Below are 27,899 nucleotides of genomic sequence, written 5' to 3' on the forward strand. Positions count from 1 at the left end.
TTGGGGAATGTTTGACACCATTTTATTCATCTTCAACTGCAGTGGAAAAATAGAAACCTTTTACAAGCGCCGGCGTTGTCAGCTCAACTCAAGTTATATATTTATATATTTGCTATAAATTTCTTTTTTTTTTTCCTTTTTTTTTGTGGTTTTTTTCCTGTTTTTTCTTTTTTTCCTCGTGTTTTTTTTTCCAAGTGCAGCAAGAGACCAAAAAACCACATCGAGCCTGATCGGAACCCCAAAAAGCAAAAAAAAAAAAAAATCCCAAATAATTCTAAATAAATGTGTTTTAATCCCATTTTTTTCGTGTTTTTCTTCACATCCAAATTTCTCTCTGAACATCACCTGGATTTTTAAAATTTTTCCTTCTTTTTGTGCATATTTTTATTTTTTTTTTCACCTCTTTTTCAACTCTTTGGCACAATTTTGATTCTGCTACAATCCGAGTCAGGAGATCTCTTTTCCCAATTTGCAGCACTTTTTTTAAAAAGAAAAAAAAAAATCTGATTTTTCTTTTTTGTTTGTTTTTTTTTTGGTGTTTTTTTTTTTGTTTTCCTGACTTTTTTTTTTTTTTTAATTTTTCAAGCCTGAAACTCGCTGGACAAATGGATTTTTTTCTATTCCCTGCAACCCAAAAATTGTGTTTTTTGTGTTTTTTCCCCCATTTTTTTACATTCACAGTTGAATATTTAAGGAAGGAAAGGCGCTTTTGTTGCTGAGCAGGACAAGCCAAGAGCTCCAAACATTCAGCATTCCCTAAAAATAAATTCCCTAAAAAAAGCGACTTTCCTTAAATTTCATATATTGTTTTTTGTCTTTTTTTTTTCCCTCTTTTCTACTCTTTACTGCCTGAACCTCAGTTATGAAATGCAACAGCTGAACCCTTAAATTTTGTATATTTTGATGTTTTTTTTGTCTTTTTTTCTGTCTTTTTGTTTTTTTTTTCCCGGAATTAAATTTTTTTAAATTTTTTTTTTTGGGAAAAAAAAAAGAGAGAAACTGCAATGAATTATTAATTTTTTTCTTTTTTTTTTCTTTTTTTTTTTTTTTGGGAAGTTGAGAATGTGGATATGACCTCACTCACACACACTCACTCCTCTTGAAATTCCTTCTCTCTCCTTTTTGGGATTTGCCTCATCCCGGAGATTCCCAAATCCGCGGGAAAAATCCCAAATCCGCGGGAAAATCCCAAATCCGCGGGAAAATCCCAAATCCGCGGGAAAATCCCAAATCCGCGGGAAAATCCCAAATCTGCGGGAAAATCCCATTTTTCCACCTTTTTTTTTCCCTCTCTCTCCAGCAGCCAAAACCTCACAGAGCACCACTTTAATCCCAATTTTCCCCGTTTTTCCATCATTTTCTCCTCCTGTCTCAGCCGTTCTTGGCCTGGGGAATTTTGCTCTTTTTTTTGCCCCTTTTTTTGGAATATTTTTGGAATTTTTTGGGGCACAAAATTCCCTCTCCTGGATGCCTGGGGGTCACCAAAAGTTGGGATTTTTGTTCCGAGCCTCACTCACTCAGCATCCTCTCATTCCCAAACATTCCTCACACGTCCTCACTCCCGGGGTTTTTTTGGGGGGTTTTGTAGGAGATTGGAGATTTTTCCTTTTTTGTTTTTCTTCTCTTGGTGTTGTTGTTGTTGTTGGTTTTTTTGTTTTTAATCCTCAGGTGTCATCCCATTGATGATAGATCTGAAAAAAAAGGGAAAAAAATAAAAAGATTTAGGGGGGGAATGGGATTTAGGGAATTGGGGGGAAAAATGGGGATAAAAGGGGGGAAAATGGGGGGGAAAATGGGGGAAAGGGGGGGAAGAGGGGGGGAAAAAGGGAATTATCAGGGAAAAAGGGAATTCAGGGAATTAACAGGAAAAAGAGAATTAAGGGAATTAACAGGGAAAAAAAGGAATTCAGGGGAAAAAGGAGAAAAAAGGGAATTAAGGGAATTAACAGGAAAAAGGGGAATTCAGGGGAAAAAAATTGAATTTGGGGGGAAAAGGAAGGAAAACGGGAATTAAGAGGAAAACAATTCCAGGATTAAAACAAAACAACAAAAACCCCACCCAAACCTAAACACCTTAAATCAAGAGAAAAAAAAAAAGTGAGGGGAAAAATTGGGTTGGATTCAATCTTGGAGACTTTTTCAACATTCATAATTCCAGGATTACCAAAAAAAAAAAACAAAAAAACAAAAAAAAACCCAAAAAGCCCCAAAACAACAAAACCAAAAACCAACTAAAAAGAAAACCCCAAAATCAACCAAAAAGAAAAAAAAACCCTAAAAACAAAACCCACTCAACACCCCAAATCCCCGAAGAAAAAAAAAAATTGAGAAAAATCAAATTTGTAGGATCGAAATAGAAATAAAAAAACCCCAAAAATGGGATTTTTCCCACCAAAAAGCAGGAAAACAACAGAATTTTAGGATTGTGATTTTTCCCAGGATAAACTGAGGTAATTCCATGATTTTTTTAGTGGGAAAAAAATCAGGATGAGCCCTCACCAAGCTTGGTTTTTGAGTTTTCTCAGCTCTTTCGTGGCCCAGGTGGCGAGGGTTTTCGTTTTGTTCGTCTTGGATCTCCTCCCTTCCGTTAGCAGCTCGTGGATCATGGGTCTGGCTTCTACTAATTTCAGGACATCCTTCCCAAAAGCTGTACACAAATCCCTGGAAGCAGAAAAAAATTGGGAAAAATAACCCAAGTAAGTGGGAGAAAAAGCTGGGCAGGGGATGCAGATTTTGGGGAAATTTGGATTAAAAGGTTGGGTTCTTCATAATTCTCCTTAAATTCAGCTGGAGGAATGAAAACACCTCAACTTGGCTTTCTCTGTTAACTAAAGATGAGGGTTTTTTTGGTTCTGAATTCCTGGAAAAATCCTAAATTCTAAATTTTAGATTCTCTTCACCTGTAAAATTCTTTCATACTTGGAGCCAAACAGCAAATCCAACCCCAAAATTGACCCTAAAAACCTCAGGCGGGCAGGAAAAAAGGGCAGATTCCAGGATTTGAACTTGGCTCCCTCTGTTCCCTAAGGTTTTTTGGTTCTGAACTGCTGGAAAAATCCTAAATCTGGGATTTTTTTAATGATTCTCTCACCTGTGAAATTGCTTCACACCTGGAGCCAAACCCCAAACTCCAACCCCAAAACTGACCCTAAAAACCTCAGGCGGGCAGGAAAAAGGGGCAGAATCCAAGATTTGCACCTGGTTCCCCTCTGTTCCCTAAGGATGAGGTTTTTTGTTCCTAAAATCCTGGAAAAATCCTAAATCTGGGATTTTTGTGATGACTTTCTCACCTAGCTCCTTTTCCTGTGGAATTGCTCCACACCTGGAGCCAAACCCCAAACTCCAACCCCAAAACTGACCCTAAAAACCTCAGGCAGGCAGGAAAAAAGGGCAGATTCCAGGATTTTAACCTGGTTCCCTCTGTCCCTTAAGGATGTGGGGTTTTTTGGGGTTCTGAACTCCTGGAAAAAATCCAAAATCTGGGATTTTTGTGACGACTTTCTCACCTAGCTCCTTTTCCTGCGGAATTGCTCCACACCTGGAGCCAAACCCCAAACTCCAACCCCAAAACTGACCCTAAAAACCTCAGGCAGGCAGGAAAAAGGGGCAGATCCCAGGATTTTTCCTGGGAAAAGCGGGATGGGGAGGCCTCACCCGATGAGCCCGGCGGCGCAGGCCACCACCCCGTCCGTGTGATCCTCGTCCCCCGCGATGTGGTCGATGTAGGACAGGATAAATTCCACCCTGGGCTGCACCAGCATCACGTCAGCTGCAGGGGAAAAACTTGCTCAGAACTTGGGGAATGTTTGGGATGATCCCAAAAAGAAAAAGCCTGGATCCTCTTTGGATCCTCTCTCTGGGAGGGAAGGGAAATGATCCTGGGTTATTTGGGATTTTTTGCTGTTTTCTGCTCTGAGGGTTTGTTGTTGTAGGGAGGGGATGTGACAACCCCAAAAGGATCCATGGGAATGTCCCTGGAATGTGGGGATGTGGTAGTGGGAGGTAAAGGGGGGAAAAGGGATTCAGGGGAAAAAAGGGAATTCAGGGGATTAAGGGGGAAAAAAAGGAATTGAAGAAATTAACAGGAGAAAAGGGAATTGAGGGAATGAACAGGAGAAAAGGGAATTGAGGGAATGAACAGGAGAAAAGGGAATTGAGGGAATGAACAGGAGAAAAGGGAATTGAGGGAATGAACAGGAGAAAATGGAATTGAGGGAATGAACAGGAGAAAAGGGAATTCAGGGAAAAAAGGGAATTCATGGGAGGAAAGGGATTCAGGGGAGTGAGGGCAAAAAGGGAGATGTGGTTTGGAAGTGACACTGGATGATTTAAAGGAAGGAGCAGGGATGTGACAAGGATGTGACAACCCCAAAAGGAAGCTTAGGGAGATTTGTATGGGATATTTAGGAATATTTCTCCACAGGAAGGGTTACAAAATATTGGCACAACTTCCCAGAGACGTCCCCATGCTTGGAAATGTGTGGATGTGACACTGGGGGATGTGGCTTGCAGGTGACACTGGATGATTTAAAGGAAGGAACAGGGATGTGACAACCCCAAAAGGAGGTTCAGGGATGTCTGTATGGAATATTTGGGAATATTTCCCCACTGGAAGGGTTATAAATGCCCAAAACCAGGTGGATATGCCAGTGGGGGATGTGGTTTGGAGGTGACACTGGATGATTTTATAGGAAGGAGTAGGGATGAGACAAGGATGTGACAACCCGAAAAGGAGACTCAGGGAAGTTTGTATGGAATATTTGGGAATATTTCCCCACTGAAAGGGTTATAAATGCCCAAAAAGAGGTGGATATGCCAGTGGGGGATGTGGTTTAGAGGTGACACTGGGTGATTTTAAAGGAAGGGAAGGAACAGGGATGTGACAACCCCACAAGGAGGCTCGGGGATGCCCGTATGGGATATTTGGGAATCTCCAGGATTGCAGCTGGAGGGGGGACTGGTCCCAGGGTGGATCCCACTCACGGTGCACGTTCTCCTGGTCTCCCTTGAGGCCCTGGATGATGCCAGTGTAGGCCTCCAGGCAGCCCTCCCGCAGCTCGTTCAGGTAATCCACCATGTCATAGTCGGACTGGGGACAGACAGACGGACAGAGAGACAACTTCAGTTTTAGTTCTCGTATTTCCCAAATCCTGAGCTGCCTCGGGATTTTCCCTCCGGCTGCCCTGGCAGGGGGTCAGGAACCCATGGACAGAGATCACAGCCAGTGTCTCTGGGGGCTCTGCAGAGCCCCCAGAGACACTGTCTGTGATCTCTGTCCATGGAAAAAGAGTTTTCAATCTTACAGGATGAATTACCAGCTCTGAGTGTTTGATATGAGTAATAATTAAGTGTGGCACGGGTGCAAAAGTAAAATTTTAAGATTCTAGATGAGAAGTTCAAAGAGAACAAGATGGAAGAAAATTGGTGTGTCTTGTCCTTTTTCTTCATGCCCTCCATGTTTCACTATAGTATTAGCATTTTTCTATTAGTTTAAGCTGAAAACACACTATTCAACATAAATAATAAATATTAACATATTATCATAAATATAGCACACATAATTTCTAATATATAATGTTTATAATATCCCACTGAGGGGCAGAGCCCCACACACGCTGCCCTGCAGGACAGACCTGTGGCGGGGCAGCAGAACGTCTTATAAATAAGCAATAAACAACCTTAAAAACCAACACAAACGAATTATGACTTCTTCTTTAGCAACAGAGCAGAAAGACAGAGATTTTCTACAACCTCAGAATCATCAATACCTCAGATTCCAACAAGTGCGTGACTCTGAATTTCATAAAGTGTTAGCAAGTTCTCCTCACAGTTCAGTCACACAAAACAATCCAATTCCAGCCCCAGAACCAATGGCACCATTGCAGCTTCAAGTCCAAAAAGTGTAAACAAAAAAAAAGCCCAAAAAGTGTAAAGAAAAAAAGCCCAAAAAGTGTAAAGAAAAAAAGGCCCAGAAAGTGTAAAAAACAGCAAATTGAAGGGAGCAATCTGGGAGGATGGGATAACCTGGAGCTGGAAATGGACAGATAACCTCTATGGAAATGGACCAAAACTTGTAAAAATGTGAAAACTCATTTCTCTGAGTCCACCTTGGGTGTAGCCATGGCCAGGTTTTTTCACTGTATCCCTGAAAGGCTTTTTAATAAATCCTTACTTTATTCCTTGAATTCTGTCCTGGTTCTTTAGGCATCCAGGTGAGAGGCCAGGAATGTCCCCAGGGATTGGGGACAGCTCACCTTGTCCACCTGGGCTTGGGATGCCTGCTGGAGGGTGTTGAGCACCACGTCCAGGTACTTCTTGAACTCGCCCCCGATGGCCAGGGCGATGTCCCCGAACACCGAGAGGATCTGCGGCTTCACCGACCTGTGCACGTTCTCATTCTGGGAAAAAAAACAAAAAAACCAAAAAATCCCCAAAAGCTCTTGGATCAGTGTGGGAAGGGGGAAAGGAAAAGAGGGAATGGCCTCAAGCTGCGCCAGGGGGTTTGTGTGGGGTGTTTTGGGATGTTTCTCCAGTGGAAGGGTTGTAAAATGTTGGAGGAAGTACAGGAAAGGGTTGGAAAATGCCTGGGAATGTCCCAGGGGTTGGAAAATGCCTGGGAATGTCCCAGGAATGTGGGGGAAAAAAAGGGGGAAAAGGGGGGGAAAAAAGGGGGGAAAAGGAGAGGAAGGAATTCAGAAGGAAGAAGGGAATTCAGAATTTGGAAGGAATTCAAGAGTAAGGGAGGGAGAGATGTGGAAGGAATTCAGAAAGGAATTCAGGGAGAGAGGAAGGAATGTGGGAGGAATTCAGGAATTGAAGAAGGAATTCATTTAGGAATTCAGCAAGCTGATAAACGAGACATGCCCCCCAGAACCCAAACCCCTTGCCCCCATCACCTCCTGGCTGCCGTCTGAGAAATTCCCGGCTAATTCCTCCTGCTTTTCCCAGGATCCTACCACCTCCCACTCCCCGGGAAACCCGGGAATCTCCCACTCACCCCCAGGTTCTCCAGGAGCAGCTGCATCACCTCGTCGCAGAAGGGGAGGATGTTGGACTGCAGGGCTCGGCACAGGTCCCCCACCAGCCCCACTGCTGACAGGCAGACCTGCAACGGGGCAGGGATCAGCTCCAGGATTTGGGGTCAATCCCGGGGATTTGGGGTCGTCCCCTGGGGATCTGGGGTCATCCCCTGGGGATTTTGGGGGTCATTACCTGGGGATTTGGGGTCATCCCCCAAGGATCTGGGGCTGTCCCCTGGGGATTTGGGGTCATTCCCCAAAGATGTGGGGTTGTCCCCTGAGGATCTGGGATTGTCCCCCGAGGATTTGGGACCAATCCCGGGGATTTGGGGTCATCCCCCGAGGACCTGGGGTCATCCCCCAAGGATGTGGGATCAATCCCGGGGATTTGGGGTCATCCCCTGGGGATTTGGGGTCATCCCCTGGGGATTTGGGGTCGTCCTCCAAGGATTTGGGATCAATCCCGGGGATTTGGAGTCATCCCCAGGTAGGATTTGGGCTGGAAAAACATCTGCAAATCCCACAGATTCCAAGAGCAAATCCTAGCCAGGATTCTGGGAAAACACCTCCAAATTCCACAGTTTTACCCCATGGAGGCCACCAGGAATTAATATTCCAAGGGGAAATCCCAGCCAGGATTTGGGCAGGAAAAATGACACCAGAATTTCAGTTTTACCCCATGGAGGCCACCAGGATTTGATATTCCGAGGGGAATTTGCTGCCTTATCCACACTTTTACTTGGAAGTAATTAAGTAAAACATAAAAAACTAAAATTCCATGCTCCAAGGTGGTTTGGATTTGAGAATCCTGGGATTATGTGGGTTGGAAGTCACCACCACTGGATGGGCAGGGACACCTTTCATTATCCCAAAGCTCATCCAAAATTCCAGGGACGGGGCAGCCCCAATTTCCCTGGAAAAAGGGAGAAATCAGATCCACACCTGGTACTCTGCGTAGTTTTTCAGCCCAATCCCAAGGAAAGGTTTGAAGGCATCCATGTACTTCAGGAATTCTCCACCCAGGACTGTGCAAGAGAAAAACATTCCAGTGAGAAGGAAAATCCTAATTTGTGGCATTTGCCATAAAAAAACCAAATCAGATATCCCTCAAATTCCACCCAAATCCAGTAAAAACCAACTCTCCACTCAATAACTGAACAGTGAAATTATCCAGGTCCTCTAGGACTGGAAAAACTCCCAAATTCTTATTGGAAATAATAAGAAAACACACCAGATCACAATTCCATGCTTCAAGGTGGTTTGGATTTCAGAATTCCAGCATTTCTTGGGTTGAGAGAAATAATAAGAAGCCAAAATTCCATGTTCTAAGGTGGTTTGGATTTCAGAATTCCAGCATTTCTTGGGTTGAGGGAAATAATAAGAAAATAAGAAGAAGCCAAAATTCCACGCTTCAAGGTGGTTTGGATTTCAGAATTCCAGCATTTCTTGAGTTGAGGGAAATAGTAAGAAGCCAAAATTCAATACTTTAAGGTGGTTTGGATTTCAGAATTCCAGCATTTCTTGGGTTGAGAGAAATAATAAGCCAAAATTCCATGCTTCAAGGTGGTTTGGATTTCAGAATTCCAGCATTTCTCGGGTTGAGGGGACATTAAAGTGACACCTTCCACTATGCCAGGTTGCTCCGGCCTCCGACACTTCCATGGATGGAGCGCTCCCACCATTACAAAAATTACACAAATTACATTTTTCACCACTTTGCCCAAAATTCCCGGATCCAGCCCCATTGCTGACCTTCCACCAGGGTGCTGACGGCCATCAGGGCGTCCTCCTGCACGCCCCCGGAGCCGGCCGTGCTCTGGAACATTCTGAGCAGCGAGGCCATCACCACGTCCGAGATCTGCAGCGCGTCCTGGTGCTGCACCTTGCGCAGCACGTTCTGAGGGGAAAATTGTGGAAAACGGGCAAAAATCACCATTTATCCTACAGGTGAAACATTCCCATTGCCCTGGGCCTGCTCTGTCTGAGGGAAAAATCGTGGAAAATGGGGGAAAATCGCTGTTCATCCCAGCATTCCCACAGACCTGGGAGCTGCACTTTCCGCAGCATGTTCTGAGGGAAAAATAATGGAAAACAGGGAAAAATCATCATTTATCCTACAGGTAAAGCATTCCTACAGCCCTTGGTGCTGCTCCTTCCACAGCATGTTCTGAGGGAAAAATTGTGGAAAATGGGCAAAAATCACCATTCACCCTACAGGTAGTGCATTCCCATACCCTTGGGTGCTGCTCCTTCTGCACCACGTTCTGAGGGAAAAATCATGGAAAATGGGCAAAAATCATCATTCATTCTACAGGTAAAGCATTCCCACAGCCCTGGGAGCTGCAACTTCCTCAGCACGTTCTGAGGGAAAAATCATGGAAAATGGGCAAAAATCACTGCTCATTCTACAAGTAAAGAATTCCCACACCAATGGGTGCTGCATCTTCCACAGAAAGTTCTGAGGGAAAAATAATGGAAAATGGGAAAAAAAAAAATCTCTGCTCATCCCAGCATTCCCACAGCCCTGGGAGCTGCACCTTCCACAGAAAATTCTGAGGAAAAAATCTTGGAAAACAGGCAAAAATCACCACACATCCTACAGGCAAAGCACTCCCACAGCCCTGGGTCTGCTCCTTCTGAGGGAAGTATCATGGAAAATGGGCACAGAAACACCTCAAAAATCACTTTATTCCCCCAGCAAACCCAGGAGAGAGGAATTTACCTGGAGAGTAGCACAGAGAAGGGACTGGAGGTCGTTGAACTGGATTCTGTCAGAGGTGCTCTGGATGTGAGACTGAAACAAGAACAAAATCCCACGTGTGAAGAGGCTGCCTGGGATCCTGGCAGCTCCAGGGAGAGCCAGGTTGTACTTTTAAATATTTATTCTTTTCAGATTTCAGAGCAGAGGGGCTGTGAAGAAGACGAATATAGAATCCCTGAGTGGTTTGGGACCTTAAATCCCAAATGGGCAGGGACAACTCCCACCATGCCTGGATATGGACACGCCCAGGGACAGAGCAAGCCACAATATTAAATCAGGATTTACCCACCTCCATCTGCAGCACTTGCTGGAGCCTCTCCATGATGACCAGGGTGGTTTTTTGGACAGCAGGATAACAGTCCTTGGCACTGTTTTTCACTATTTCCATCAGGGATTCATAGGCAGAACTCCTCAAATTATTCTGGTGTCCATCAGGTCTGCAACAGAAGGAGGAAGATTTGCAGCTCCGAGTGTGTGGAAACAGATTTTTTTTTTATTTTAGTAAACCAGCAACACCTCCATTTGAATTCTGTGACAAGCAGGAGCCACTTGAAAAGCCTTGAAATAAAGGGAATTTGTGAAGCTGCTTCTGGCACATTTCTTTTTAATAATTTTCAGTTTTAAAAATGATTTTCAGTAGCTCCCACAACAAGAAGAGGGACAGAAGGAGCCTCAGAGTTGGTGTCAGGTGAGCAGCACCTCAGAGCCCCTCCCCAGACACCCCTGAGGGTGTGAAATTTGGAATTAAGGCACCTGAGATGATTGATGGGCTCCAGAGCCTTGAGCCAGACACTCCACTCCTGGCTGGATGTAAATGAAGACAGGGAAAAGAGTTTAAATTTCGAACTGGGATGAAGTTTTTAAGGAAAATCAGCAGCACAAAAAAGCTTCATCAGTCCATGGAGCTGATCCAGGGATTTCTGGAGCTGTCGTATTTATGTGACCTTCAAACCGCCATAAAATTTTAGTTTTAGCCTTTTTTTCCTGCATTTGACAGCAAAATATTTTGCCAAATCTATTTTCTGTTTCAGTTGGGACGGGAATGGGAGATTAAGCTGGTCCCTGGCTTTTCTGGCAGCACCTGGAGCTGATGGAAAGGGATGGAACCCACACAAAAACAACCAGGAAAGGAACAAACAGAGATTCCTGATTATGTCCTGCTGCAATTCCTGATTATCCCGAGACCCTGCAGCCAACGGGGCTGAGTCTTGTGACTGTACAAAAACGGCAGAGTCTTAAAAAGTGAGGAGTTAAACTTGGAGATTTGAGGGAAAATGTGAAGGGAAAATGTAAGGGGAAATTGTGAGGGGAAATGGGAGAGGTATGAGGGGAAAATGGGAGAAATTTGAAGGAAAACAGGAGAAATTTGAAGGGAAAACAGGAGAAATTTGAAGGGAAAGGGGGAAGGGTCACTCCTGGACTTCCTAAAACCAGATATGGACAAAATTATGAGAAATTATTCAGTGGGAAGAGCTATTTTCCTGGAATTTGCATCCTCTATTCCTCTGTGGTTTTTTTACTACCCAATAAAGCCACATTTTAATCCAACACCAGATCTCAGCTGCCAAGAAGAGCCTGAGAACGTGGAATGGGAAATAAATGAAAAAAGGCTTTTTTGGAGAGGTTTTTTTACCTGTCTGCAGTCTCCAGCAGTTTCTGCACTATAAGTTCAAAGGAGGAGGATAAGCAGTAGGTTGCTGGTTCTTCCTGATCATCAGCCACATCTGCAGCTTCATAGGCAGCTTCAGCAAGGCTGGAGAAGGCCTGGAACACAAAATATCAAAATATCCATTGGTTTTCCACCCCCACAGCTCCATAAATTCAGATTCCATCAGTTTTCATTAAAAAAAACCCCAAAAATACAAAAAAAAAACCTGGCAGAACGCCCCGACTTGGTGACACCAAAACCCTTCCAGATCCCACCAGGAGCTGCTTTCCCCAATGGATCTGAACTCCTGGCGGGGTTTTGGGGTGTTCCTCACCCAGCAGACGTTGGTGGCCACCCTGGGCTCGGCGCTCAGCCCCTCCATCAGGCACTGAAGCAGCGGGGCCAGGTAGATGTCGTTGATGGCAGCCTCGGGCAGCATCTCGCAGATCCTGCCCACGGTCCAGGCTGTCGTGTCCCTGACCACCACGCTGGGATCCTTCATCAGCTCTATCAACGTCGGCATGGCCTGCAAAGAGCCAGGAGAAACCAAGTGAGGTAAAAAAATCCTGCATTTGTCCCAGTCTTGTGGTTTATTCAGGGCGTATTTTGTTTATTGCGTATTAATGGTTCTATTCCCAAATGTGACCCCTTTTCCAAACACCTTCACCAAAGATGGTTTTACTCAACGTGTCCAAAATGAAGGCAGCTTCTACATTCAGTAAATATTATAATTTTCACTCCTTCAAATGCATTTCTTCACATATTCTTTTCTACCAGACTCCCAAAACAGATTTGAGGTAACTTAATGTGAGTGTCAGGTTATGGATCAAAATGCAGGATTTGGATTTGAGATGTTCTCCTCCAATTAACCCCAGGATTTTGGGCTCCAAAAGCCTCCAAAACAAGTGATATTCATCTGATTTTCCTTTAATTAAGAGCACGTGCAAAGCAGACATTCTCCCCCAGTTAACCCAGTGATTTTGGGCTCTAAAACCCTACAAAACTCAGGCTCCAGAAGCCTCCAAAACAGGTGAAATCCTTCTGATTTTATTTTAAATAAGACCATGTAGAAACCAGACATTCTCCTCCAAATAACCATGAGATTTTTAACTCTAAAAACCCCGAAACCAGAGATTTTTACCTCTGAAACCAGACTGTACCGTCCCAATTTTCCTCAAATGAAACCTTCCAAAACCCAACCAAACTCAGGCTCCAGAAAGTTCCAAAACAGGTGAAATCCTTCTGATTTTATTTTAAATAAGACCATGTAGAAATCAGACATTCTCCCCAAATAACCATGAGATTTTTAACTCTAAAAACCCCAAAACAGAGATTTTTTACCTCCAAAACCAAATCACACCTCCCAATTTTCCCCAAATCAAAACCTCCCTCAAACTCACCCCCTCCTCTGAAGAACCCCAAAATTTGGAGCTGCGAACCCTGCCCAAATCCTCACCTGAATGACCAAAGGCTTGAGCTGGTTGGGCTCGGGCCCCTCCAGGATGCAGCCGAAGGCCATGACGGCCGCGTCCCGGTACCTCCAGTCGGGGTTTTTGATGTGCTCCTTGATGAAGGGCAGCACGTGGGGGACGATGTCGTCCTCGCAGCACGTGGCCAGCAGCATCAGGCACACCCCTGCTGCCTTGCAGGGGTTCCAGTCGTCGTCGTCGTCGTTCTCATCCTGCCAAAAAAAACCCAAAAAAACCATCCCTCTGGTGATGGCGCTGAGGTTTTTGGTTTAATTTTAATTTTTTTTTTTCAGATTTTTTTTTTGTGCTGGTTTAGTTTGTGAGGATGGGTTTTGTGTTTAGGGTTGGTGTGGGATAAAATAATTCCTTTTGTTGTATCGAATTATATATTTTTATATTTATTATATAACATTTTATATTATATAAAAGTTATATTATTTTATAGGATAAAATAATTATTTTATTCCTTATATAAGCTTGGGAATGAGGGCAATCAGACAAGTTACAAGAGCATATTCTGTCACGAATAGAGGGAATCACCAAGTGTCTCTGGAAACCACAAATCTTGGGAAGCTCAGCCCAAATAAATCCCTGGAAGTGTTTAACAGGGAAAGGCCTCAAAAATCCCAGGAATTGCAGCTCACATGGAGGCAGGGGCTGTGGAATATTGGGTTTAAATGCCAAATATTCCAAACAGGAATAGAGGGAATCAGCAAACCTCTCTGGAAACCACAAATCCTGGAAAGCTCAGCCCAAATAAATCCCTGGAAATGTTTAACAGGGACTAAGGCCTGAAAAATCCCAGGAACTGGAGCTCAGATGATGAAATATTTGGTTTAAATGCCAAATATTCCAAACAGGAATAGAGGGAATCACAAAATCCCTCCAGAAATCACAAATGTTGGGAAGCACAGCCCAAATAAATCCCTGAAGTGTTTAACAGGGACTAAGGCCAAAATCCCAGGAATTGGAGCCCACGTGAGGCAGAGGCTGTGGAATATTGGGTTTAAATCCCAAATATTCTGTCAGAAATACAGGGAGTCACCAAACCCCCGCCCCCAGAAACCACAAATCCTGGGAAGCTCAGCCCAAATAAATTCCTGAAGTGTTTAACGGGGAGTAAATAAACCCAGGCTGAAAAAATCCCAGGAACTGGATTTCAGACAATGAAATATTTGGTTTAAATCCCAAATATTCCAAAGAGGAATAGAGGGAATCACCAAACCTCTCTGGAAACCACAACTCCTGGGATGTGCTCAGGGAAAAAGGAGGCAAATCCCAGTCTCAGCCCAAAAACTGCTGCATCACTGGCTCAGAGTGGTGCATGAAACTCATCACAGACCGGGCACCGCCACCTCCTGAGGCGTTTTGGGATCCAAATGGGATTTTCAGGAACCCAAATCCCAATTCCCAACGGATCCAGGGGGTCAGGGAGAGCTCCTGAGCTGCAATTCCCACCGGGAATGTGGAACTCACCTGTTTTGTTAAGGTCTGGGTTAAAATAGGGACCAAATATTGCAGTGCCCCCTTGGCATAGAACTTGCTGGTGTGCTCTGGGGGCCGTCCTTGTTCTGCTGCCTGGAGAGAAGAAAAAGAGGTGAAAATTTTATTTTCATCAATATTTTTACCTGTTTTAATAGAATTTTATTTTTTTCCAGCATGAACAGGCTGTATGATCAACAACAGGAAGCACAAATTCCCTTTTTTTAATCCCCTTACTCCTCCCCAACAGGAATTCTGAGTTGTCTCAAGGGCACTTTGTACCGAGTTAGATATTCCAAAATCCACTTTAAATATTTTAAAATCCACTTTAAATATTCCAAAATCCATTTTAATTCCTCATCCATCCTCACAGGGCACAATTATCCCCATTTTCACTTGGTAATTCAGGTGTAATTACCAAGTGACCCTGAGGTGAAGGAGCAAAAGGTTCAGAACAAATAAACCCCACCCACTGCTGCTTCCTGTCCTTTTAGCCTTGATTTTTTTTTTTATATTTATATTTTGGGAATTCAAGCATAAATCTAGATTTAACCGCTTTTAAAAAAATGGATGTGATTCATGCACAGCCCTTCAAAATTTCAGCAGTTATTGATAACAAATCCCCCAAATTCCTCTCCATCCCCAGCTATTCCACAGGATAATTACTTTTATTTCATCCAGAATTCCAGGTTTGATGGGATAATTAATTTTATTCTATCTAGAATTCCAGGTTTGACACAGAAATCATGGATTTTAGGGAATGCGAACCATCTTTCGGAAGAAAAAAACCCCTCATGGCAGCATTCCCAAGGGAATCCCAGGGAACTCTGACATTCCCATGGAATGCCAGGAACGCCCTCCTTCCCGGGAATTCCCAGGAATCCCCCATTCTCAAGGGAATCCCAGGGAACCCCCCCATTCCATGGAATCCCAGGGAATCTCCGATTCCCACGGAATTCTGCCCATTCCCAGGGAATCCATCCTGCCATTCCCAAGGCAATCCCAGGGAATTGCAGCATTCCCAAGGGAAGCTGCAGGGAATTCTGGCATTCCCAGGAACCCCATTCCCAGGAACCCCCCATTCCCATGAATGCTAGGAACCCCCCATTCCCTGAAATCCTGCCATTCCCATGGAATTCCATGAATCCCCCATTCCATGAAATGCCTGGAATCCCCATTCCCAGGAATCCCCCATTCCCAGGGAATTCCCAGGAATTCTGCCATTCCCATGGAATTCCAGGAATCCCCCATTCCATGAAATGCCTGGAATCCCCATTCCCAGGAATCCCCCCTTCCCGGGAATTCCCAGGAATCCCCCATTCCCACGAACCCCAGACCCCCCCATTGCCGGAAATCCCTGAATTCCCGTGGAACCCCGTTCCCCCATTCCCAGAATTCCCGAAATCCGGAGCCCCACCTCGGAGGCCTCGATGGCCAGGTCCATCTCCTCGTCGCAGACGTTGGACCAGAACTCGATGCCCTGCAGGGCCACCTCGTCGATGTCGCTCTTCATGGCCTCGATGGTGATCTGACGGAAAATCCCAAATCCGCCCCAATTCCAACCCGGAATTCCCGCCCGGAATTCCCGCCCGCAATTCCTCCCGCTCCCTGCCACAGGATTCTCAAATCCGCCCAAATTCCCACCCGGAATTCCCACCCGGAATTCCTCCCGCTCCCCACCCCATCCACAGGCTCCGATCTGCCAGAAAATTCCCAAATCCACCAGAATTCCCACCCAGAATTCTCGCCCAGAATTCCTCCCGCTCCCTGCCCCAGAATTCCCAAATCCACCGGAATTCCCACTGGAATTCCTCCTGCTCCCTGCCCCATCAGCAAACCGGCACATAATTCCCAAATCCACCGGAATTCCTGCCCGGAATTCCCGCCCGCTCCCTGCCCCATCCACAGACCCCAGGAAATTCCAGTTATTGAGGGGTAAAATTCAATTTATCAGGGAGAAAATGAGAAATAATCTGAATTTTTAGGGATTTTTGTCGCATCCAGGATGGCAAGGATTGTGTTTTTATGGATTGGGATTTTCCGGGATGCAAAAGAAAATCGGGAATTTGGAAAGGGATGCGAAGCAGAAATCCAAGGGAAAATGGAAATGGGGATTGAGGGGTTAGGGCAATAAATATGAGAAATGTCAATATAAATAAGGGAAAACAGAGGAATAAAGATGTGAAATATACATGGGAAAATCAGAGAAATATAAATATAAATATATCCATAAATATAAATATAAATAATCAGAGAAATAAATATGAGAAATATAAATGGGAAAATCAGAGAAATATAGAGATATAAATTAATCTAAAATATAAAATTATTTCATAAAAATATAAGATTTGACAAAAAATATAGAATTATTAAAAAAATTTTTATAAACTAAAAAGAATATAAAATATAAAATTATCTTATACAATCACGTTATTAAAAATATAAAATGATTTTATAAATAAACCAGAATTAAAATATAAAATAATTTGATACAAATATAAAGTAATTTTAGAAAAATATAAAATATTTGATAAAAAATATATACTTATTTTATAAATAAAACAGAATCTAAAATATTAAAATTGATAAAAATAGAAAATTATTTTATTAAAATATTCGATTATTTGATAAAAAATAGAAAATTATTTGATAAAAATAGAAAATAATTTGATAAAAATAGAAAACTGTTTGATAAAAAGATATAATTATTTGATAAAATATAAAATTATTTGTTAAAAATATAAAATTATTTGATAAAATATATAAAATTATTGGATAAAAGTATAAAATTATCTGATTAAAAAATATAAAATTATTGGATAAAATATGTAAAATAATTTCATAAATAAACCAGAACCTAAGATAGGAAATTATTTGATGAAAAGACAGAATTATTTGGAAAGAAACAGAATTGTTTGATAAATATGGGAATTGACTCACGGCGAAGAGCGCGGGGCCCATGTAGGTCTCCATGTACTGGTAGTACAGGGACATGATCTTCACCAGGTTCTGCAGGGCTGCCACGCGCACCTGGGCACAAAAAAATCACATTTCACATCCCAAAATTGATTTATTTTCAATATTTTCAGCAGGCACAGCGAATATTTCCTGTTTTCCCAAGAAGGAAATTTGGAATTCACTCACCCTCGTGTCCGGGCACTGCGTGGCTTCACAGACTACTTGCATAATAAAGTGCCTTTCAGACTGAAAAAAAAAAGAGAAATCATTTTCAACCATTTTTCCTCAAAAATTGGAATACTTTCCCCCCAAAATAGGAATTTTTTCCCCTCACCAAATGGGAAAATGGTAAAAAAGGGGAAAAGAGGGGGGGAAAGAAGGGGAAAAAGGAGGGGGAAAGGGGGGGGGGGGGGGGGGGAAGAGGAGGAAAAAAGGAGGAAAAAGGAGAAAAAAAAGGAGAAAAAAGGGGAAAAAAGGAAGAATTGGGTAAAAGGTAAAAAAAAAAGGAAAAAAGGGGGGGGAAGGGGAAAAACGAAAATAATGGGGGGAAGGGGGAAAAGGGGGGGAAGGGGGAAAAATGAGAAAGAAAGGGGAGGCAGAAAAGGAAAAAAAGTGAAAAAGGGGGAAGAAAAAAATGAGGAAAAAAGGGAAAAAAAAGGAGAAAAAAAATGGGAAAAAAAGAAAAAAAGGGAAAAATTGGGACAAGAAGAGGGAAAAAGGCAGAAAAAAGGAGGGAAAAGGGGGGAAAAAAGGAAAAAAAAGGAAAAAAGGGAAAAAAAAAAGAGGAATAAAAAGGGAAAAAAGGGGAAAAATGGGAAAAAGGAAAAAAGGGAAGGTTAAAAAAAGGAATAAAAAGGAAAAAAAAAAAGGATAAAAAATGATAAAAAAAGCCAGGTCCCAGTCTCAGTTTGTTCAGGATTTATCCATCAAAGTTCAGCGTGGTGCATGAATCCTCATCACTGACCAGGCTCCCTGCAATCCCAGATTTTGGGAAATTTTGGGTTTTTTTGGTTTTTTTTTCCTCACCTCTTTGTCAAAATTTGCTTTGGTGAATTCCAAAGAGTTCAGGAGTGCGTTGGTGGCTGCAAGCTTCACATTGTTGCTGGGCTCCTCCTTTCTCATTCCCTGGATTATGGCAGTCAGGATTTCATTGGATTTGTCCTGGAGCTGCTCTGGATCCTGAAAAAAATATTTAAAAAATAAATTTATTTATGATTTCAATCGATTTTTAAAAAAATTAATTATGATTTATATAGATTTTTTACATTTATTTATGATTTAAATCAATTTTCCCCACGTTTTCAAGCAGTAGGATTGAAATAAAAGTTTGTTTTGTTTTGGTTTGTTTTTTTTTTTTTTGCAAGAATTTACAAATAAAACTTCTAGCATATACCAGGGAAGTTTTAGGATAAACCAGGAAATTATGGAAAATCCAAGGAGAAGCCTGAACTGAGGACAAATCCTCCAGAAATTCCAGTGAAAAATGCCAAATAAATCCCACTGGATCAAGCACGAGCCAACAAACTCCAGGATTTGACTTTGTTCATAAAATGATTTTAAAAAATGTTGATTTCCAAATGATTTATGGATTGGGCAGACTTGGGAGTTGCAAACTTTCCCTTTTTTTTTTGGCACAGAACAAAAATATTGCAGTGCCTGGAGTGCAGCAAGGTGAGGAAATGTTTTTAAATATAAATATTGAAATGAGCAAATTCAGCCAAAAAATCCACACAAAAACAAAAATCTCCTGGAAATTAGGGAATCCTCTCCAGAGCCATCAAAATTTCCTGGAAATTTGGAATTCCCTAAGGTTGGGGAAACCCTCCAGGATCAAAAAACCCAAAAACTCCAACCCAAAAAACCCAACAAACCCAAACCACCTCAACTCTAGAACCAATAAAACCCAAAATCCAACCCAAACAACCCAACAAAGCCAACCCTAAACCCAACCCAAAATATCCAAACGATGTCAACCCAAGAACCAATCCAACCCGTAGAATCCAATAAACACAACCCAAAACCCAAACAACCTCAAGCCAAGAACCAATCCAACCCAAAAAACCTAAACAACCTCAACCCAACCCAAAACCCAACCCAAAGAACCCAACCAACCTCAACCCAACCCAAAACCCAACCCAAAGAACCCAACAAACCCAAACAACCTCAAGCCAAGAACCAATCCAACCCAAGGAACCCAACAAACCCAACCGTAAACCCAAAAAACCCAAACAACCTCAAGCCAAGGACCAATCCAACCCAAAACCCAACCCAAAGAACCCAACAAACCCAAACAACCTCAAGCCAAGAACCAATCCAACCCAAGGAACCCAACAAACCCAACCCAAAGAACCCAACAAACCCAAACAATCTCAAGCCAAGGACCAATCCAACCCAAAACCCAACCAACCCAACCCTAAACCCAACCCAAAAAATCAAAAGAACTCCAACCCAAGAACCAATCCAACCCAAAACCCAACCCAAAGAATGCAACAAACCCAACCCAAAACCCAACCCAAAGAACCCAACAAACCCAACTCAACCCAACCCCATTGCTGCCTCCGCCCCGCGCCGGCTGATCCCATCCCCAGGGAACCCCTCCCGTCCCACAGCCCGGGCACTCACGATGTCCTGGCAGATGTAACCGATGGCCTCGAGCGTGGACTCCTTCATGTGCTCGGTGCTGTGCTGGTTGGTGACGTTGGCCACCAGCTGCGGGATCAGCTCCGGCCACTGGTTCATGGGGATCTCGGCGCAGGCGATGCCGGCCACGCACTGCGACGCCGAGCTGGGCCGGTACGTCTCCGTGCCCAGCGTCTGCAGCACCTGGGCAGAGCAGGAGGAGCTGGAGGAGGCGGAGGAGGTGGAGGAGGAGGAGGAGGAGGAGGAGGAAAAGGAGATGAAGGAGATGGAGCAGCAGGAGGAGGAGGAGGTGCTGGAGAAGGAGAAGGAGGAGGACCTTGAGGAGCTGGATGAGCTGGAGGAGGAGGAGCTGGAACAGGTGAAAGAGGAGGAGGAGGAGGAGCAGGAGCAAGAGGAAGAGGAGGAGATGGAGGAGCAGAAGGAGCTGGAGGAGATGAAGGAGCTGGAGGAGATGAAGGAGCTGGAGGAGGAGGAGGAGGAGGAGGAAAAGGAGATGAAGGAGATGGAGGAGCAGGAGGATGTGGAGGAGGAGAAGGAGGAGGACCTTGAGGAGATGGATGAGCTGGAGGAGGAGCAGGAGCAAGAGGAAGATGAGGAGATGGAGGAGCAGGAGGAGGAGCTGGAGGAGATGAAGGAGCAGGACCTGGAGGAGATGAAGGAGCTGGAGGGGCTGGAGGAGCAGGAGGAGGACCTGGAGGAGATGAAGGAGCTGGAAGGGCTGGAGGAGCTGGAGGAGCTGGAGGAGTTGCCCCCAGGGAGAAACAGGGCTGGGAAAACGCCCCCAGAGAGACCCCAAATCCTTCGGCTTTGGCCAGAAATCGCTCGGCTTCTCCTGGAAAAACGCTGCTGGGGGTGCCAAGAGCCCAGCTGGGATTCCTGGGAATTTTCCCTTCCCGTGGTGAAGGGAAATGGTAAAAGCTGGACAAATCAGAGCTGAGCTCACCCCAAAAAGGAAATTTTTTTTATGCCAAAAAAAAATTCTGGCATAAAAATTTTGTCGGGCATCGGGATCGATCAGGATTTTTGGTGGTGGGGTTTGGGAATTTTTCCTTTAAAAAAACGGAGAGATGGGGATGGATTTTTTCGCCTTTTGCTGTTCTACAATAATAACATTTTCTTTAAAAAATAGAGGGAAGGATTTGCACTTTTCCATCATTTTTGGTTGTACATCAAGACCACTTTCTTTAAAAAATTGCAGGGATTTTTTTTCAGTATTTCCCAGTCACACACCAATTATTTTTTTTTTTAAACAGAAGGAAGAATTTGCATTTTTCCATCATTTTTAGTTATACACCAGTAACTTCCTCTGAAAAATAGAGGGACAGGGGATAAATTCGTTTTAGCATTCCCAGTTATACACTAATAACTTTTTAATAAAAAAATAGAGAGACTGAAATGCTTTTTTTTTGATAACCAATAATATCTTCTATTAAAAAAAAAGGAAGGAATTAGCATTTTCAGTTATACACCAAAAAAACTTTCTTTAAAAAAACAAAGAGATGCGGATTCATTTTATCAGCATCAGGGTGGAACTCACCCTTTCATTTTCCAAGTTTCCACCTAAATGTTCTATTTTGGATGTTGAAAACAGCAACAAATTGTTCAATTTCAGTGCACAAGGACAGCTCCTGACCCCATAAAATTCCATGGAAATAAAGGATCAAAGGTGCTCCATCATCTCTCACCCAAATTTATCCCTCTGATGTGGCTGCCCCTGGATCCCTGGAATGTCCAAGGCCAGGCTGGGTTGGGCTTGGAGCACCCTGAGAGAAGGAAAGGTGAGGATGGATGGAAATTAAGTTAATTATTAATCCCAAATAATTCTGGGATTATTGAGATTCTATCACCACACAAAAAAATAATTACAAAGCTGAATCAGCCACAGGGCATTGCACAAATCCCAGCAGCACTTTTTGCTCCCATCAGCCAAAAAATAAAAAAAACCAAAACCAGCAAACCACTGAGCCACCACTTCTAGCCCTGCAGGCTCTGAACTCCAACAGGGCAAAAAGCATCCTTGGGGAAAAAACGCATATTTTTATTGATTTTCTATCTGGAACCTGCAATTTTACCTCATTTTCCACTTTTAAACTTTCCTGGGCCTCGTGTGAAGCTGTTTCAGATTCAGAGTGTTTCAAAGGTGTTGGTGGGGATTGGAGAGAACTTGGGAAAGCTCTTCTTCAAAAAGGGAAGAAAAGTCTTCCTTAAAAAATGCATTTCCTGCAGAAAAATCAATGCCCAGCCCAACTGCAGGGGAGGTCACGGAATCCTGGAGTGGTTTGGGTGGGAAGGGACCTCAAACCCCACCCAGGGACACTTCCAGGGCTCCAGGGGCAGCCCCAGCTGCTCTGGGAAATCCCTGCAGCCTTTTCACAGCTCCACTGCAAAAACTTCTTCCTTTTAGCTCAGCTCAGCCAATCCTCCTCCACTGCCAAACCGTCACCCCCGTCCTGCCGCAGCCTTCCAGGAACCCCAAAAATCCTGAGCTGGAAGGGACCCCCAGGGATCATCAGCCCAGCTGCCATCCCTGCAGGACACCCCAAAATCCACCCTCGGCACCCCTGCCAGCGCTGACAAACATTCCTGGAGCTCTGAGAGCTTTGGGATCACCACCATTCCATGGGGAGCTGTCCCAGTGCCTGATCCCCCTGAGCAGGAAACCCCAAAATCCAACCCAAAACTCCTGGAGCTCTGAGAGCTTTGGGATCACCACCATTCCATGGGGAGCTGCTCCAGTGCCCAAACACCCTCTGGGGGAAAACCCCAAAATCCAACCCAACAAATCCAACCCAAACATTCCTGGAGCCCTGAGAGCTTTGGGATCACGAACATTCCATGGGGAGCTGGCCCTGTGCTCAAACACCCTCTGGGGAAAAACCCCAAAATCCAACTCAAAACCAAACCCAAAATTCCTGGAGCTTTGGAAGGTTTGGGATCACCATCATTCTACGGGGAGCTGTTCCAGTGCCCAAAATCCCTCTGGGGAAAAACCCCAAAATCCACCCCAAAACTCCCAGCGCTTTGAGATGTTTGGGATCACGACCATTCCATGGGGAGCTGTTCCAGCACTCAACCAACTTTTGGATGAAGATCTTTGCCCAAAATCCAACCCAACAAATCCATCCCAAAACTCTCAGAGCTCTGGCAACTTTGGGATCACAACCATTCCATGGGGAAGTGTTCCAATACTCAACCAACTTTTGGAGGAAGATCTTTGCCCAAAATCCAATCCAATCCATCCCAAAACTCCCGGAGCTCTGAGAGGTTTGGATCACAACCATTCCATGAGGAGCTCTTCCAGCACTCAACCAACCTTTGGATGAAGATCTTTGCCCAAATCCCACCCCAAAACTCACCAAAATGAAACCAAATCCCAGAACTGAGCATCTCCTGCTGCTCCAGCGAGCAGGAGACTTTGTCGGTGGAAAACCACGTCTGACCTTCCTCCCGAGGTAGAAAAAGGGGGAAAAAGGAGGAGGAACCGCGGGACTTACGAAGTTCTTGACCTCCCTGCGGGCGTTGGCGTCGATGGCGAGCCATCTCTGCTGGTACTGGGCCTTGATGTCGGGGTCCTTGGAGGTCAGCGAGTTCTTGATCTGCAGCCCCGCGGCCACGCGCGCGACCTGGCTGTTGCCGGGGTTTGCCAGCACTTTGGACAGTTCCACCAGGAAGGTCGGCTGGGGAGACAGTGAGTTCAGCCCCCAGGCACCCCAAAAACCTCCCCCAGCCCCCCTAAAGCCACCCCCAGGCCGGATTTAGGCTGAGATTAAGGGTTAAGCTCCTCACGGAAGCTCTGCTGGGATTTTTTTAGAGCCGACACCGGGAGCGTGGTTGCCTTCCTCGCTCCTGCCTGTCCTGAAAGTTCCTTGGGAGAAATGGGTTTATGGGGAAAAAAAAAATAAAATGGATTTTCTAGGTGGGAGTTAAAGGAGGAATTGACTGCTCGGTGTTTTTGGTGATTCCACACCTGAATTGGAATTGGTAAAATGTGGAAATTCTGAATTGTGATGTTCCAAACGCTCTGCTGAGCATAATGATGATTTATTTACCCCTCAAAATGATGATTAACCTCCCCAAAATGAGGATTAACCCCCCAAAATTAAGATTAACCCCCTCAAAATGAGGATTAACCCTTCCAAATGAGGATTTACCCCTCAAAATTATGATTAACCCCTCAAAATGAGGATTAACCTCCCCAAAGTTTTCCAAGTTCAAACTGCAGAATTTGAGGTCAAAAAATGGGAGAAATTGTAAAGGGATGGGTGAAATTAATGTAATAGAATAAACTCCACAAACAGACTCCACTAAACCACTTCAAACCAAATTTTAAACTCTGATTTTCTGAGTGAGGAATTACAGGACAGCCCAGAAGTGTTGCTGCCACCTCAGACAAGGAAATTCTTGAAATTCCCAGGTGGAGAAGCATCTTTGGGTTTTTCAGCCATAAATTAGCAGGAACATTTCTCTTTTCATGAAGTTTTTTGGGTAAATTTTGTAAAAAAAAAAAAAAAAGCAGCATGACAGGAAATCTCCTGGATTTGAGGGGTGAAGGGAAGGCAGATGTGCCTGAGCTGGCTCCCACCTGCACAGCTCAGGTAAAAAATGATAAATTTGGTAAATTGGGATGAATTTGTTAAAAGGGCTAAATTAGGGGGAGAGGAGGAGGAGGGGGATGAGGAAGAGCAGGAGGCTCCAGCAGGGAGCTGGGAGATGCTCCCAAAGCTGCTGGGAAAGGCTCTGCCCACCCAGGGAGCACAGGGGACGGGCCTGAACGACACATCTTCATCCTCATCCTCCTGCTTCATCCTCATCCTCCTGCTTCATCCTCATCCTCCTGCTTCATCCCCATCCTCATCCTCCTGCTTCATCATCCTCCTGCTTCATCCCCATCCTCATCATCCTGCTTCATCCTCATCATCCTGCTTCATCCTCATCCTCCTGCTTCATCCCCATCCTCATCCTCCTGCTTCATCCCACATCCTCATCCTCCTGCTTCATCCCCATTCTCTTCCTCGTGCTTCATCCCCATCCTCATCCTCCTGCTTCATCCTCATCCTCATCCTTCTGCTTCATCCTCATCCTCCTGCTTCATCCCACATCCTCATCCTCCTACTTCATTATGCTCCTGCTTCATCCCCATCCTCATCCTCCTGCTTAATCCCCATTCTCTTCTTCGTGCTTCATCCTCATCCTTGTGCTTCATCCCCATCCTTCTGCTTCATCCTCATCCTCGTGCTTCATCCCCATTCTCTTCCTCCTGCTTCATCCTCATCCTTGTGCTTCATCCCCATCCTTCTGCTTCATCCTCATCCTCCTGCTTCATCTCCATCCTCATCCTCCTGTATCATCCTCATCTGCCTGCTTCAGCCCCATCTTCATCCTCCTGCTCCATCCTCATCCTCCTGCTCCATCCCCACCCCCCTGGCCCATTCCACCTCCCCACCCCACACAAATCCCTGCTGCCAGCCCAAGCTCTGCCTCTCACAGAGCAAAGTAAAAATCAAAGCCTGGACTCATCCCCCAAGGCTGAGAGAAATGAAACCCTGGAAAATCCACATTTCCTCTTCCACAGGAGAGGAGAAACCTTGGAAAATCCACATTTCCTCTTCCACAGGAGAGGAGAAACCTTGGAAAATCCACATTTCCTCTTCCACAAGAGAGGAAAAAGGAAACCTTGGAAAATCCTCATTTCCTCTTCCACAAGAGAGGAAAAAGGAAACCTTGGAAAATCCACATTTCCTCTTCCACGAGAGAAATTAAACCTTGGAAAATCCACATTGCCCCAGCTCTTCCCAACACCTGCAGATCAGGACCATGAGCAGCTCCTGCCCATCACCCCAAAATCCCTCACAGCTCAGCCCTGCAGCTCCAGGCACAACTTGGGGGGGTCCTGAGACCCCCAAAAACACCACTCCAAAGGAATTTTCCCTCCAAACTGAGAGGTTCAGCATCAATCCCGAGGGATCCTCACCCTCCTTCCACCAGCACCACAAACACAGAACCTCTGTGGCTTCTTCCCCAGCAGGCCAGGGGAGGAGAGGAGGAGCTGGGGGGTGACATGTGCTGGTTTTTGGGGTGCTAACGGGTCTGTGACAAGGACAGCACCGGGACACCGGGACTCAGCACCCCCCAGTGCTCCCCATCCCTGCAGGGAGCAGCCAGAGCTGCAGCCCCACAGCTTGACTAAGCAAAAACCCTTCTGAAGCAGCACCAGCCTCAAACCCCCGCTCCAGCCCCGCCATCACACCCGGGGATTTTTGGGCTTTTTGTTCCCCCTTTCGTTGCTTTTTTCCGACCTCTTTTCTTGCTCGGATTTAAGGTCACCGTGGGTACAACTCCCCCTGCCCAGCCGAGCCTCCCTCCCCCACCACACATCCCTGAGCCCCTCCCCAGCTCCCGGAGCTGCGATCCCACCCGGGCCGGGCTCTCCGGGGGATGCGGGGCTCCCGGTGCACCGGGCAGCAGCACCGCACAGGGGTCCTGAGGACACTGAAACTGGGCAGCAGGGCTGGGCGGGGGTCCCACAGGCAGCAGCACCGGCCAGCAGCACCGGCCAGCAGGGCTGGGCAGGGATCCCGCGGACAGTACAGCGGGGAGAGCGGCCCGGAGGAGCGGGCGCTACAACCGGCCGGGCGTCCCGCGGACGCTAGCACCGGGAGGTCGGACTGGGCGGGGGTGCGGCGGGCACCAGGACGGTCCGGGGGTCCCGCGGGTGCTGGAAGCGGCCGGTGGGGCCGTCCGGGGGTCCCCGCGGGCGGCGGGGCTTTAGGACCGGGCGGCGCCCGGGGCCGCGATGGCCGCGGCGGCCGCACATGGCCCGCGGCCGCTCCCGCACCGGCCCCGCCCCCCGGCCCGGCGCCGCGCGCTGATTGGCTGCCGGGCCCGCAGGCCGCGCTGTGATTGGCCCGCGCGGCCGCCGGGCGCGGGCAGGGGCGGCAGCGGCCATGGCGGCCGGGCCGGGCCGGGCCGAGCCGGGCGGGGCCGCGGAGCGCTCGGGGCAGCGCCGGCCCCGCCACCGCCGCCGGCTCCGCCACCCCCGGGACCGCCCCGAGCGCTCACCAGGTTCTCGATGGCCGCCTGCTCCAGGAACTTCTGCGCCGCCTCGAGCTCCGAGCAGTCTGCGGAGGGGGAAACCGGCGTCACCCGCGGCCCAACCGCCCGCGCCCTCAGGGCTCCCGGCGCGCTCCTTCCCGTGCCCGGGAGCTTCCTCGCCGCTCCGGTTCCCGCCCGCCTCACGGCTTCCCCCGCCGCCCACGCCCTCCCCGCGGCTGCGGGCGCCGCCTCGGCCGCCCCGCGGCTTGCGCGGCCCCCGCCCCGCCCGGCCCCGCCGCCCTCAGCGCTCAGCCCGCGCCTCACCCGGCGAGACCGTCTTCTCCAGGATGGTGATGAGCTCCATGGCGGCGGCGTGGCGGCTCCGGCGCCGGCGGGAGGAGGAGGAGGAGGAGGAGGAGGAGGAGGAGGGGAAGGGGGGGGGGGGAAGCGGGGCGGGCCGGGGGAGGGAGGGAGGGAGGGAGGGAGGGGAAGGGCGCAAAGCCGGGGCCTGCCCCGCGGAGGCCGGAGCGGGGCGGCAGCAGCGGTTCCCGGTGCGGCTGCGGGGCGTTGGACGGGAGAGATTCTTTTCGATTTCAAAAAAAAAAAAAAAAAAAATTCAAAGTAGGTGGAGAAGAAGGAAGAAAAAAAAAAAAAAAGAAAAAAAGGGGAAAAAAAAAAAAAAGAAGGGGCCGCGCGCGAGCGGGGAGGCGGCGGCGCGCGCGCGCACCGGGCGGCGGAGGGATACGCCGGGAGGGGCTCCGCGCGCGCGCGCCCCGCGCCCACCGCGCTGATTGGCCGGCGGGGCCCCCCGGGCCGGCGCGCGCGCTTTCCTATTGGCTGGGCCGGCGGCGCGAGGCCATTGGAAGGGGGGGGCGCGTTGAGGGGGGGCG

The 27,899-nt window shown here is 46.5% G+C and overlaps 1 protein-coding gene across 2 annotated transcripts; it reads right to left on the bottom strand.

The window, feature by feature from the left end:
• On the bottom strand, nucleotides 1-27,747 carry KPNB1 (karyopherin subunit beta 1). Of its 2 annotated transcripts, XM_030255989.4 has the most exons (22): nucleotides 27,334-27,747; nucleotides 27,037-27,095; nucleotides 23,472-23,654; nucleotides 19,960-20,160; nucleotides 18,364-18,516; nucleotides 17,524-17,583; nucleotides 17,320-17,409; nucleotides 15,797-15,907; nucleotides 14,374-14,475; nucleotides 12,885-13,109; nucleotides 11,763-11,954; nucleotides 11,414-11,544; nucleotides 10,070-10,217; nucleotides 9,742-9,813; nucleotides 8,772-8,916; nucleotides 7,962-8,044; nucleotides 6,998-7,105; nucleotides 6,255-6,398; nucleotides 4,984-5,089; nucleotides 3,655-3,769; nucleotides 2,500-2,661; nucleotides 1-1,691 (listed from the first exon to the last, which is right to left on the bottom strand). In XM_030255989.4, coding segments are annotated over exons 1-22 (2,631 nt in total). In that variant the 5' UTR covers nucleotides 27,374-27,747; the 3' UTR covers nucleotides 1-1,690. The 2 variants fall into 2 exon arrangements, with proteins under 2 accessions (XP_030111849.1, XP_030111848.1); XM_030255988.4 differs by lacking the exon at nucleotides 1-1,691 and having other exon boundaries at nucleotides 2,496-2,661; nucleotides 27,334-27,496.
• Nucleotides 27,748-27,899: the final 152 nt, after the last annotated feature.

Source organism: Taeniopygia guttata, chromosome 27 (assembly GCF_048771995.1).
Source record: "Taeniopygia guttata chromosome 27, bTaeGut7.mat, whole genome shotgun sequence".
Classification (NCBI taxonomy): Eukaryota; Metazoa; Chordata; class Aves; order Passeriformes; family Estrildidae; genus Taeniopygia; species Taeniopygia guttata.